Source organism: Pyrgilauda ruficollis, unplaced genomic scaffold (genome assembly GCF_017590135.1).
Source record: "Pyrgilauda ruficollis isolate IOZ18807 unplaced genomic scaffold, ASM1759013v1 scaffold122, whole genome shotgun sequence".
Lineage (NCBI taxonomy): Eukaryota > Metazoa > Chordata > Aves > Passeriformes > Passeridae > Pyrgilauda > Pyrgilauda ruficollis.
The window spans coordinates 1,294,533-1,306,795 of record NW_024510544.1 but is presented as its reverse complement, the minus strand read 5'-3'; the positions used below and the strand labels follow the sequence as shown (position 1 = coordinate 1,306,795).

The following is a 12,263-nucleotide window of genomic DNA, read 5'->3' as shown; positions in this document are numbered from 1 at the left end:
GAATTACTTTCTTAAGCAAAAATAGTTTCTCATGATTTTGTGAAAAATCATGCATATTTTTTACAAAATGATGGTGTTTAAATCATGGCTCATCACATTGAAAATACTGCTGCTTCCAAGGGGCACACAACTGTAATAGTTCTTCCTGAGGAAAACAGCAGGTCTGCTGCTGCCTCCTTAGACAAGAGGGTTACTGGATCTTGCAGCCAGGAGGTTAATTTAGGGAATTAACCCTAGCCTGTAGGGGTAGTATTTGCTAGACAGGGGACATAGTCACAATCTTCTTCTGAAGTACAGAAGTTGAGGATGTTTTAAAATTATACATGTTTGAAACTGTCTGCACAGTCACCATTTGTGCCGCTTGGGAGGACAGTTTTGGGAGGTGATAGGAGAGCACAAGGAACTTTGTAGGCAGTATTCCTCAGGGAAGGTCACTGATCTTTCTGATGTTTAACATGACTATTGCAATTAGAAAGCTTCAGTAGTTCAGCAGAAATCAAACCTCCTGTGGTATCATTGTCACACAAAGTACAATAGTCACTACCACTGAAAGACACATCTTTTATCTCCAAAGATTCTCGAAGCATAAGAAAGTCACCCTTTCCATGCTGTGAGTGAGAAGGATAATTCCTTCCAACACTAGGGCTCTCAAGGTTGTCTTTAATTATTTCAGAGATTTTTGGGCCAATGTTATCATCAGCATGGCTTGGTGCAAACAATAGTCCCGGCCACCTCTCTATCTCTTCTGCTCTTATGTACTTGCTGGGGACATACTGATGGCTTGGACCTGAGGCAAATGCAAAGTTTTCTTCTGCAGTAGCCACATCTGTGCTTCCTGTAGGTTTCCATGAGATTTGGGAAATCAGTTCTTGGGTGTTTAGATCAGCAACTCTATCTGCATTCACTTTGCTTGAATTGCTGGCCTCTTCTCTTTCAAGTTGGCTACAAGCCTCATTCAGTCCAACCCAGTCCTAATGAAAGCATCAATGAGTTGGGGTCATTTTGTATAGTTATTACAAAATAACTTTTCTTTCTTTATATGGCTTTGGCACAATAACCCAGGTGTTTAGTGCAAATCCAACAGGCAAGGTTAAAATAATAGGATAAAAACCTAGCAGCTAATTTCACAAAATTTTACAAGAATTTTTGCAAGATTACACCACTAGAATATAATGCAAGCTGCTGGTGTTGCTTTGCTTTTGAAAAGGTGCACCTTTTGCATTCAGTCTGAGCTGGGAGCCACTGGAGGAGTTCCACTTCTAAGGAGCAAGAGGCTGGACAGAAGCTCTGGTGGTTAGCTACTATGTGGACGGAGTAAAATGAGAAACTATAAACTTTCCAGAAGATCAGAACCATGTGTCAGTAACTCTGCTCAGAAGCTAGAATTATTAATCCCTGAAAAAAAAATCCTTCTGTCATGAGTGGAGGTGCATAAGAAAGAAATGAAATTTATTTCTTACCTTAAAATTCCCATTGTGCAAACTATAGAGTGGCTGAAAGAAAGCAGCTGGTGTGGGAATGGTAAAGCAGGTGAGGCTTTTTGCCCTAAAGTGAGAAAACAACACTCAAAAAAAAATATAGTTTTTCTGTGTTCTGTCTCCATGATACTGGTTAGATGAACCCCACCCCACTTATGTTAGTAAGATTGCACAAGAAGCCCACTCATCATAATTTCTGACTTCTCACGCAATTATTTTTCTGCCACCTGTGTATGCATTTCATGTTTCTAAAGCACAGTCTCATAAGTTTCTGAAGCACAGTCTCATAAGTTGCTTTGGAATATGTCACAAACTTAATATACTGGTCTATTACTCATTATATACACTGAGCCATTTAAGCATTTGTGTATCAACTTACATGATCTAAACCACTGTTTCTGAAAGTGTTTTAAAGAGTTGTAGTTTCATTACATTTAAACAGGGAAATTCTGCCAAACATCCTTACCCCTTTATTGCAGTCTATCCTATAAAAATATTTTATCATGTGGACATAATGTATTCTGTTTCTCTAAGAATGATGTGTATATGGACCATAATAATGTATGTCAAGGTAAAAAAGAAGGAGGTACTTATGCTCTGCCAGCATAAAAAATTGCAGAGGATTGTTGAACCAAGGTTCTAAAACCACTTTTTTCTCTGTACAACTTGGTCTCAAATGAAACAGTTGGTTTGTTTTGCCTATATTGGTATTTTACCTACTGACTCCTGCCAGGAATATCACATGTAGCTTAGCATTGACATCAGTTTAACCGCCTTTATGGGTTACTGTGTACTTGCACTTATAATTTATTTACATGAAACTTCAAATATTTCCATGTGCTTAAATTTCTTTAAGATACCGTCATTCTTGGACTTCAGCCAAATTTGGGAGTCCCAAAGGTGCTTTGGTCTCCTTAAGGACTGTATAATGGGTCATTAACTATCATCACCTGAGGAACATGTCACATTCCAAGATTGTCAGAAGACCTTTTGGAAATGACTGAGTGTGTGCAGCAGAAACAGGAAGGAAAAGGAATATAACGACTCTTGATTTACCGTTTTCAGGCCATAAAGATCAAGGGGAACTTACTGAAAATCACATACCTTGAGGAAAGCTTGCAGTTCCAGAATAAATAGAGTAGAGTGCCAAAACTCAGTGGAATGAATAAGTACTGTATAATTTTGATATTTAGAATCTTTTCAGAGACTTTTGGGACATCTAGGAAAAGAATCAGCACAAAAATTTTTAATAAAAATTCTGAAGTCAAGATAGAACCCCAAATAACCAAGGACTACAAAAGAAACAGGCAGCTAAAGGCCTTAAGGAAAATAATTTGGCTATGAATACTTGAAGAAAGCTAGCTCTGATTTGAAAAACTTCATTTTACCATATATCTTCTTTTTTTTTTTTTTTTTTTGGAACATGGACATTCAAAGAAATGAAATGAGATGAAAACAACATTCTTTGTACCTGCTCTTTGAAACACTGTTGTCTGGCTCCACTCACTCCATTGACTGTGGTATGAATTCTCGTTTTCAGAAACTTTGCAGCGAACTCTTGCAGCATAAGCAATGCCACTGCGAAGCTCTGTGGCTTCAATTTCTACTTGTGGCAGTGAACTGGGTAGTGTCTTGTTCATTGCAACCTGTCAAGTATTACAAAGCATTGCTGTTAGTGAGATTGGGCAAAAGGATGGTCTTTTGAATACTTTTTTTTTTGGTTGGTTTTTCCCTTTTCTTTTCCATGTTTTCTTTTCTTAGATGAAAGAAGAGGGCCTGAATGATGATGCAGCGTTCATAAGAAGAAGAGTTATTGTACTTCAGTATTGATGTTTAATGTAAAATCTCTCAGCCTTAATATGGGAAACCAGAAAGGCCATCTTAAGTCAGCTGGTGGAGCTCACTGGCAAGGCCATTGTACACAAAGAAAAAGGTAGGATCACTGTATGTCTCGTCCAGTTACCTCCCAGGACATGCTGTACTCCTTATACTGCAACTCATACTGGAGAATTTCAGCGAGGTACCAAGGCACATTCCACACACTCCACCATATCTGGCACTTGCTGGCAGTGGCATTGCTCTGGATGTTCAAAGGTGGATCAAGTTTTACTGGAAATAGAGGAGATGGGGTTTTTTTACAGTGTTTGGGACACCACAAAAGAAAAATGCATGACATTAGGGTGACTGAAATGGAAGATAAAGCTGGGTCTAAAGAGGGATACTAACACTAGCAGTAGATCAAGTTAGCTTACAGCATCAGAACAGCTACAGATCTGACATAAATTAATGATAACTCCAGTAGTTCCTAGGGCTAATCTTGCAAGCAAAGAATGGAAATCACATTCTGCCCTTACAACATACCACAAATACGGACAGGTTTTGAGCATTTCTCCCTGGTACCAGGCCATGGGACCCTCAGTTAAAACCCATGATTCCTCATTACATAATTTCTTAGAGAAAAATAAAACAACAAAATGAACAAATAATTGAAGCAATCCAGCAAATTACTTGGGGCACAAAAAAAACGTGATGCAGATGAGAAGTATTGTTGGATGGTGCTCCAGAGCCAGCCCCTCTGAAGTCCAGGAAAAGTCAGGATGGAGAGACTCAGCGACTGCATCCTCACTGGTGCAGTTCACACAGCACACTCTCTGCGGATGGACATCTTGATTGTTTTCATTGTTTTCCCTTGCTGTCCTTGAGACAGCCTTTGTTAGGCAGCATATCAGACCTATCCTGAAGCTGCTGGGCAGAGCCTCAGCTCACAGCTGTCCTAGTTCATACTTACTGTGCTTGCGGGGAGTGTACTCTGGAAAGATCATGTATGTCTGATTACATCCAAAGAAGTTTCCTTGGAGAGAGACTCTATAACCGTCAGTTTCCAAGATCTGGCTGGCTAGATGAATTGTGCAGTGGTACTGATTCTGCATGTTCCCTGTGGCAGTCAGTTTGCAGCTGGCGTTGTGGCCCTTTGACCAGAGGCTAGAAGAATAAAAAGGCTGAAAGTTTCTTTTAAGTCATACAATTAAGTGCTTTTCTGTTTATGCATATATGGCACCTTAGCGCAGCACCACACTCTGGAAGACCATGAACTTCATTAGTGCAGAGAGGAAGCAAACCAGCAATCCAAGTGCTGGATGGGTGGCAGGGCTGGATAGGAAGACACCTTTATAACCTTACTGCTTAGAGCACCAGATCTCACAGGAGTTGCACATAGCATCCAGTAGCTGTTCCCTGCTCCCTCTGAAAGTGAGAGAGTTGCTGTCACTGCAGGAAAGCAGGTGGGTAGGGGGAAGGAGTGGATGGACAGTTGGTTCCAAGTGCATAGCACAGAGGTAACAATAAGCTGTACATTAAGTCCTCTTTCACTAGAAACAAACCAGTACTGACAGCAAAATGTGTTAGAAGTTGCTTTTCTTTTTGTGGTTTAGCCATTCATTAGCAATTTTTTCACATTGCATGTGATCCCACAGGAAACTGGGATATCACAGTTTATCAGCTTGCCCATCTTTCCATAGATTTAAAATCCAGTATTAATAACAGTTAGGCTATTTTTTACTTAACCGTAGCAGAATATAAGGCATCTAATGTCAGAGTGGCTTACCCTCACATAATAGCTACTGGTGGTGAAGCCAATGTTTCTACATAACCTAAACACATTAAACTCAAGTTATCCTATCAGTTAGCAAACTATTAATCTGATTCCTTCTATTAGAGGAAAAACTATTTAGATAATATTCTATTATTCTAGTAATCTATTAATCTCTTATTAAAGCTTATAACTGAACTTATATTTATATATTTACTAATATACATTAAACCATTAGATGTTTAATTTCTAGGCAAAAAAGAAAAGAAATTATTAGAAGTTGATTAGACAGGTTTACATAGGATGGGCTCTGGAAGTTCCCAGGTCATGGGGACCCAGAGGCCAGGAAGGAAAGGTTCTCTGCTCTGAGATGCCTGCCAGAATGGTTTGCTGAACAGATGGAGAGCCCACAGCTGACAGGAGATCATGTGCACTTGACTGCTGTGGCCCCTGAGGCTGTGGGACCAGAGTAGAGAGCAGCTTCTAAGGTCTGGGGTGGTGGGGTGGCAGAGCTAGCTGCGCCACAGGTCTCCTGCCGTGGAGGGAAGAAAGCCCATAGCTGGGCTCCATCTCTGCTTCTCAGTGCTGTCCTGTCCAAGCCAGAGCTGGGGCTGCCACAGACAGCTCTTGGTGTGCAGCTCTTACTTGGTGAAATGCAGGTGGAAAGGTCCATCACCCATGGGCTTCTCTGTTACCCACATGCAGCTCACAGTAGTCACGTAGTTATTCAGGCAGCTCAGGCTGCCAGAGAGCTCTGCAGAGGAAGGAGACCAGAACTGGATTCATATATCATTGGATGATGCCTTGCTCAGCACACTAAATAAATGCATTGCTTGCTAGTACTTCCTTTGCTGACACTGCATCAGGTCTTCCTCATCCTGTTCTTACTCTGTTGTAACACACTTCAGTGCATGAGATGAGTGTAAGATCTTAGAGCAGGGACCTTGGGCAGTGGCTACACTTTTTCTGGTGCCCAGCTTGTCCAGTATGTGGTCAGTCCCCTAGGCCTGGCATTGTCAGCCAGCTGTACTGGCTCCTGGGACAGGGCAGTCACAAGATCTTGGATTGCATACTGAAGGGTCTGTGAATGAAAAATGAGCGCAGGCATGCACCTGTCTTTGTACAGTGGACATATTCCAGATCTCCTCTTACCTCTCCCTCTTCCTCCACCAAAGAGCAGTGCAGCAGCAATGCACAGCTGGAGCCCCAAATGCCACACAACTCCTCCCATTCCAGATGGTATCTAGAACAGAATAATCGTTAAGAGCAGTTTTGTTGGTATTTCTACCAGCAGGTTGAAGCATTAGCTGCATGCTTCTCCAGCCTGACAAAGCTGATCCTGAATCTGTCAGAGAAGGCACCAACTCAGCTATATAATTTCTTCTATAGGAACTGTTCTTCTCATAGTAGTAAATAGTACTTTGCACTAAAGCACCAGCTGCCTGAAAGGAAATCTACAATCCCTACAATTTTATCAAGGGTGGGAGAAGGTGTGGGTGTTTTATTTTTCTTTCTTCCTACATTTTTGTCATCTGGTTTGTGACAAATGAAGAGCAGCAGAGAGCCACAGGATTGGAAGCAATGTCCATGTTTCCCCAAATCCTGTTTCTGATCACAGTCAAAACCAGATGCTTAGAGAGCATCGTAGCAATAGAGCATTGCTGTTCCTCTCTGAGCATTCTCAGCCTCTGGACATTCGCAGCTCAGGGGCCTCCTGGAGCAACGTTATTTCGCGTATTCCGAAAACAGACACAGAGAATAACTGATATGATCCTGGTCAAAGCACTCTTTGGGAGATATAGAATACTTAGGGCCTAGTCATTACCCCAATTCACTGAAGGGTTGTGCAAGGATGTTTGAAGAGTATCTTCCACAATATGGGACTCTACATCTCTACAAAGTTATAGTAGACTCACTCTCTTTTTAACCAAAAAAATTCAGTTTTCTGAATTGTCTCCTGATGAAGTTTTAATTTAAAATTATACTTTTTCACTAAAAGTTTCCGATTTGATGATTTTATGGCAACAGTTAATATGAAGAATATGGACATGATCTATTTAGCAATATGTGGTGTTTTAAAAAGATGTTTCCAGTTTGCATTATTTGCTGTTACCTGAACACAACACATGAGCCCAGCACCACTGCAAGGAGAGGGCTGCTCCAAAGAGCCTGAAATCCAGAAAACTTGGAGTGATTTTATAGACAGAGACCATTAATCAGTATAAACAAAAACAGTTTCTTGAAAGTTAAAAAAAATATTGAAGGAACAATGTTTGCACTACTTGACTAGCACAGACACTGAACTGAGCTTTATAACTGGGGTGACAAGAGGATGGAATGTTCAGTCTCAAAAGAGCTTGGGTTATTATAAGAAAAAAAAAGAAAAAAAAGAAAAAATACCAAACAAAACTTGCCAGAGATTATGATCTCTCTTTCAGAAGAAGCTGGGGAGAAGGGAAGGAATGTCAGGATAGGAGAAAAAATAAGTACAGTATTAGCACAGGACCAAGTGTATATAGCCTGACTATAGAATAATATTGTGATTTCTAACCAGCAAAGGATCTGAAGCAGTCTTGGATAGAAGTGTGCAAAAAAGCCTATGCTTAGCAAGGGCTGTGATATAATACTCACTAGGATTGTTTTACTGAAGAGATTAAGCGACCTGATCCATGACCAAGAATATCCTTCCAGTCATGAATTTCACAAAGCTAGACAACAGCATCCAGGTATAACTTCTTGCATGTGGTTATGCCTGTCTATAGTTTCCCTTGTCTGAATTAAATTGTAAAATAATTACGGTGTTTTTGAAACTGATCAAGAGAAAAGGAGTATTTCTGGCTTTCACTTCACCACCTCTTCAGTTATGGGCTTTTCATAAATATCCTGTTTTACTGTAGACTTTCTTCAGGGTGGGGGTTGGTGAGAGGAAACGTCACCATTAGCTGATTTTGGCTGGGAGGCTTGAAGTCTCTAGTGCTTATCATTCTAATCAGGTTTGCTTATGGTCCCTGTGATAAATACAGTAATACTGACTAAATATGAAATAGAGAGAGCTGCATTAAGTAGAATTATTCATGTGCTTACAAGAACTTGTTCAGGCACACAAACAAATAAACAAACTTAGGTCAAGATAAGTAAACCAGGACAGAATGTTTCCAGGTAATTGCTACTAATTTGATAAACTCCCCCCACTCCCACACAAGAAGTTCTGTGTTCAGTTCTGCAATGTTTGAAATGTGTTAGACATTTCTGGCTCTCTGGCTCTCCTGGAAATAAATGCAACATGTTTAAATGCAAATTTTTGCGTTAGAAGCCATAAACGTTAGTCATAATTAGGTCACGGAGCACTGAATTCTGAAAGACTTACCAGAAAATAATTTCAGGAAGTAGCACATAACCAGCTGAATGAGATTCTGCAGTACATTAATACAGTTAGAGGAGCTAACATGCAGACTGTGGATACATATCAATTAAAACAAAAGTTATTGCAGCTACATGTAGCATTTGAAACACAATTAATTTATTCTGTTGGAATCAACACTTTAAACAAAAAAATGCTGTCAATATGAAAATGCTTCTGAAAAGGGAGATGTGAGTGATTTAGTCCTGGATAATTTTACTCAGAAATCAACAATTACAGACCAAGTAAATCTCTTTAACTTAGCCAAAGGAAAGGCTAAGTAGTCATTTCACCAGCCATAAGTATCTTACATGAGAAGATGATTTCAGGTAGGAGAAAAGTACTTTCTTCTTTTTTAAATATACAAGAGAAATATGAAAAAGTCCAGTAGTTGGACACTGAAGGTAGATACAATTATACAGAAATGAAGAATTTTTACAAAGGGGAATTATCTTTATTGCTGAAACCTCTTGCCTAAACATATGCAAGACTTGTCGTCTTCCTATTAGCACAGATGGAAGCCCAGTACTAGCAGTGCAGGTACAATTACAGCAGTTTCTAGCAGTGGAAGACAAATCAGCTTCTTAGCTGGATGTCTTGGGGACCAGACTTGCTGAATTCTTGTGTTCTAATGTCCAGTTTCTGCAGCACTGCAAAGTTGTGGGTGAAGGCAGAGAAGCTGTATGAGAACTAGTGTCAAGAAAGGAGAACCACCTTCACTCTGCAGGAAAGAGACAACATTTCTGAGATGATGCCCTGAAATGGTACATCAGATATGCTGCCAGCAGTCTGTCAGCACCAGGAGGTGGTAGTGACCTTGATTTCCAAAGTGGTCTCAAGCTGGTTGCAATGGTGTTTCCATCCTTGCTGTATGTTTTCAGGGCAGAATTCTGCCTGTTATCTGCTCAAGGAAATGAGGCCTTGTATCTGTGCCTTTCCCCTTCCCTCCTGTGGTTCCTGTCTCCAGTTCCCAAAAGCAATTTTAAGTAATTTTAACCAGAATTTGTACAACACAGATTTTCCAAATGGTCTCAACTGCTTATTAACAGAAAAACAGATAACTGACTGTTATTGCTAAATCTGTCACCAGAAACTAATATTCTGGGATTTACCCCCAGATTTGGGATCCAGTTGAACACACAATAAAAATATAACATTTTCTCATAAGAATGTATAAGGTAAAATAAATTATTTGACAGATACCACTGAGAGAGGAAGTAGTGCAAGCAGTTGACAACATAGTTTCAGCATGTGGGTAGCCTAGATATCATCTAGGTTTCAGAAACTCTGCAAAGCAGAGCTTTACAGGGAGACTTGAAGAATGAGGCTGATGTAGCCCAAAAGAATTGTAAGCAGTATCTTCAATGTGTAAGCAGAAGCCTGGAGGATGATTAGGAGAAGTAGATTTAATGATCTAGTGGGAGGTAGAAGCTGACATCATAGAATTAACTTCTAGGTAGGGAAGTGAGAGATGACAAGAAGAGGCTGTCAGTGACTTTAAAAGTGGGAACAAGAAGCTTATGCTTGACGAGCTAGAGAAAAGAGATAGAAGAAATGTACAGATAAATGTAATGAACTCAAAGGAATGGACATAAAATAGGATTTTTGTGTCTCTGACTTTTGGATGGCTACAAGTACGATCAGTTTTACAAAAGCTTGATAAAACCTGAAGTATCATATAAGAGCATGAGCAAGGATTTTGCATGGAGATATGTGCATAAGATTCTTCAATATGCTTGGATATCCTTTGAACATATGATATTATATTCCAGCCCACAGCAGACAGCTGGGAGTTCTAGGTTTTATTCCACTTCTGACATCAACTTTTTTATAAGGTCTGTTGATTAATCAATGAAATTTTTTCTTGTTGCAGCTCATTCACATGATCTTGTATGCTCACCTAAATCTTAGAGGAAGTCAGAAGCTTCAGGCTCTGATTTGGCAGTGGCTCTGGACTCTTTCAAAAGGTGTTTCCCATGTTATCACTTCCAGAGCAAGATTCTGATGTTGACAAGACACTTGACAAGGTCTAGCAATGCATGTTGGCAGCCCAGAAAGCCCGTTGTATCCTGGGCTGCATCAAAAGCAGCATGACCAGCAGGTTAAGGGAGAGGATTCTACCTCTCTACTCTGCTTTTGTGAGACCCCCACTTGCAGTACTGTGTCCAGTTCTGGGGTCCTCAGAATGAGAAGGGCATGGAGTTACTAGAGCAGGTCTAGAGGAGGCCACAGAGACGATCAGAGAACTGGAGTCCCTCTGCTATGGAGACAGGATAAGAGCTGGACTTGTTCAGCTTGGAGAAGAGAAGGCTCCAGGGAGATCTTAGAGTCCCTTCCAGTACATAAAAGAGCTGTAAGAAAGCTGGAGATGGGCATGTAGTGATGAGGCAAAGGGGAATAACTTCCAACAAGCAGAGGCCAGGGTTACATGGGGTATTGTGCAGAAATTTTTCCCTGCGAGAGCAATGAGACACTGGCACAAGTTGTCCAGAAAAGACATTCCTCCCCCATCCCTGGAGGTGTTCCAGGTCAGGTTGGATGGGGCTTGGAGCAACCGGTCTAGTGGAAAGTGTTGCTGCCCATGGCAGAGGGTTTGAAGATCCCTTCCAACTGAAGCTATTCCAGAATTCTATGATATGATGAGTGGTGCACAGTGGGAGCAGACACAGCAGATCTGGACCCTTGAGTGCTCAGTTTCCATTCCTTACATCTTAGCAATTAGTCATAAATGACCTGCTCTCCCTTGGCCATAATCCCTACCTTTGCTTAGGTCTCTTCCAGAGGCAGGGCCAACAGGCACTGAAGAAAGGCAGGACACTGACTAGCACCTACAAAGTGAAACAGTGTCAGGCAATAGCATATCTGTACCAACAGGTACACTCCTTCATCCACTAAGATTACCCAAAGTGCAGAGTCACCAGAGCAATCTGTCATGCTAGTATGTGTAATAGGAGGGGTACACATTGCAAACCATCATCCCTGCCTATAAGAAAAGGCAGGTCCTTTAAGAAAATTAGTGATACCTTATCTACCTTCTGAATATCTAGGCCTCTAAGCACACGTCTTGCAGAAACACATCTAATGTGCTCAACAGGCTCACATGAGACTTATCCTGGGGAATAAGGAAAAAGTAGTTGGATTTTCTTATCTGCATAGATTATCTGAGAGAACCCCATATAACAAGCCTTTTTCTCTCTTAATCTTTGGAGAGCCATTTTCCCAACAATTTGATGCCCAAAAACAGCCACGTACTTTTAGATGTGATATACTTGGATCCCAGAAAGAAAGCTGCTACAAAGGATGACTACAATAAAGCAATATTCATACACACATACACATACATTAAAAAAGTATGTTCATGTCTGCAAAGTCCCAAACACTGAGGACTATTTTGGCTGGATTCCTTTACATTCATCTCTTGTAGTCAGAGAGGAGTACCTTGTTCAAGATGGCCCTTCTTTCAAGCACAATCCATCAGAATTATTGCAATAGTGGTGTTTTGTGCTCAGCAAACTGTCAGAACAAAAGTACAGAGACACTTTTGTTCTTCAGGCTCCTAGTTCAAGAAACAGTATAGAATTCCACATTTAGATAAAGAAAATATTTTTCAATATTTTGTTCAGTAGATGTCCCCTAACATACATACTGGAATGCATAGAACAAAATATGATAAACTGTCTTACCAGCAAAAAAGAAATGCCACTTTTCATCCTGCTTCTGTCCCTTGATAGTTTAAGCTGTGTGGTTTGATGATCAGGCAGTAGCAGCAGTGGCATAATAAAACAGATCTTACTGT

General features: G+C 40.6%; 1 protein-coding gene across 1 annotated transcript; it reads right to left on the bottom strand.

Annotated features, from left to right (window-relative positions):
* Positions 1-309: 309 nt before the first annotated feature.
* On the bottom strand, positions 310-6,298 carry LOC121365827 (interleukin-9 receptor-like). Its single transcript, XM_041490303.1, has 8 exons — positions 6,220-6,298; positions 5,713-5,821; positions 4,267-4,460; positions 3,442-3,587; positions 2,950-3,124; positions 2,583-2,697; positions 1,461-1,545; positions 310-971 (listed from the first exon to the last, which is right to left on the bottom strand). The coding sequence occupies exons 1-8, from the start codon at positions 6,296-6,298 to the stop codon at positions 432-434; spliced, it is 1,443 nt and encodes a 480-aa protein (XP_041346237.1). The 3' UTR covers positions 310-431.
* Between the last annotated feature and the right edge of the window lie 5,965 nt (positions 6,299-12,263).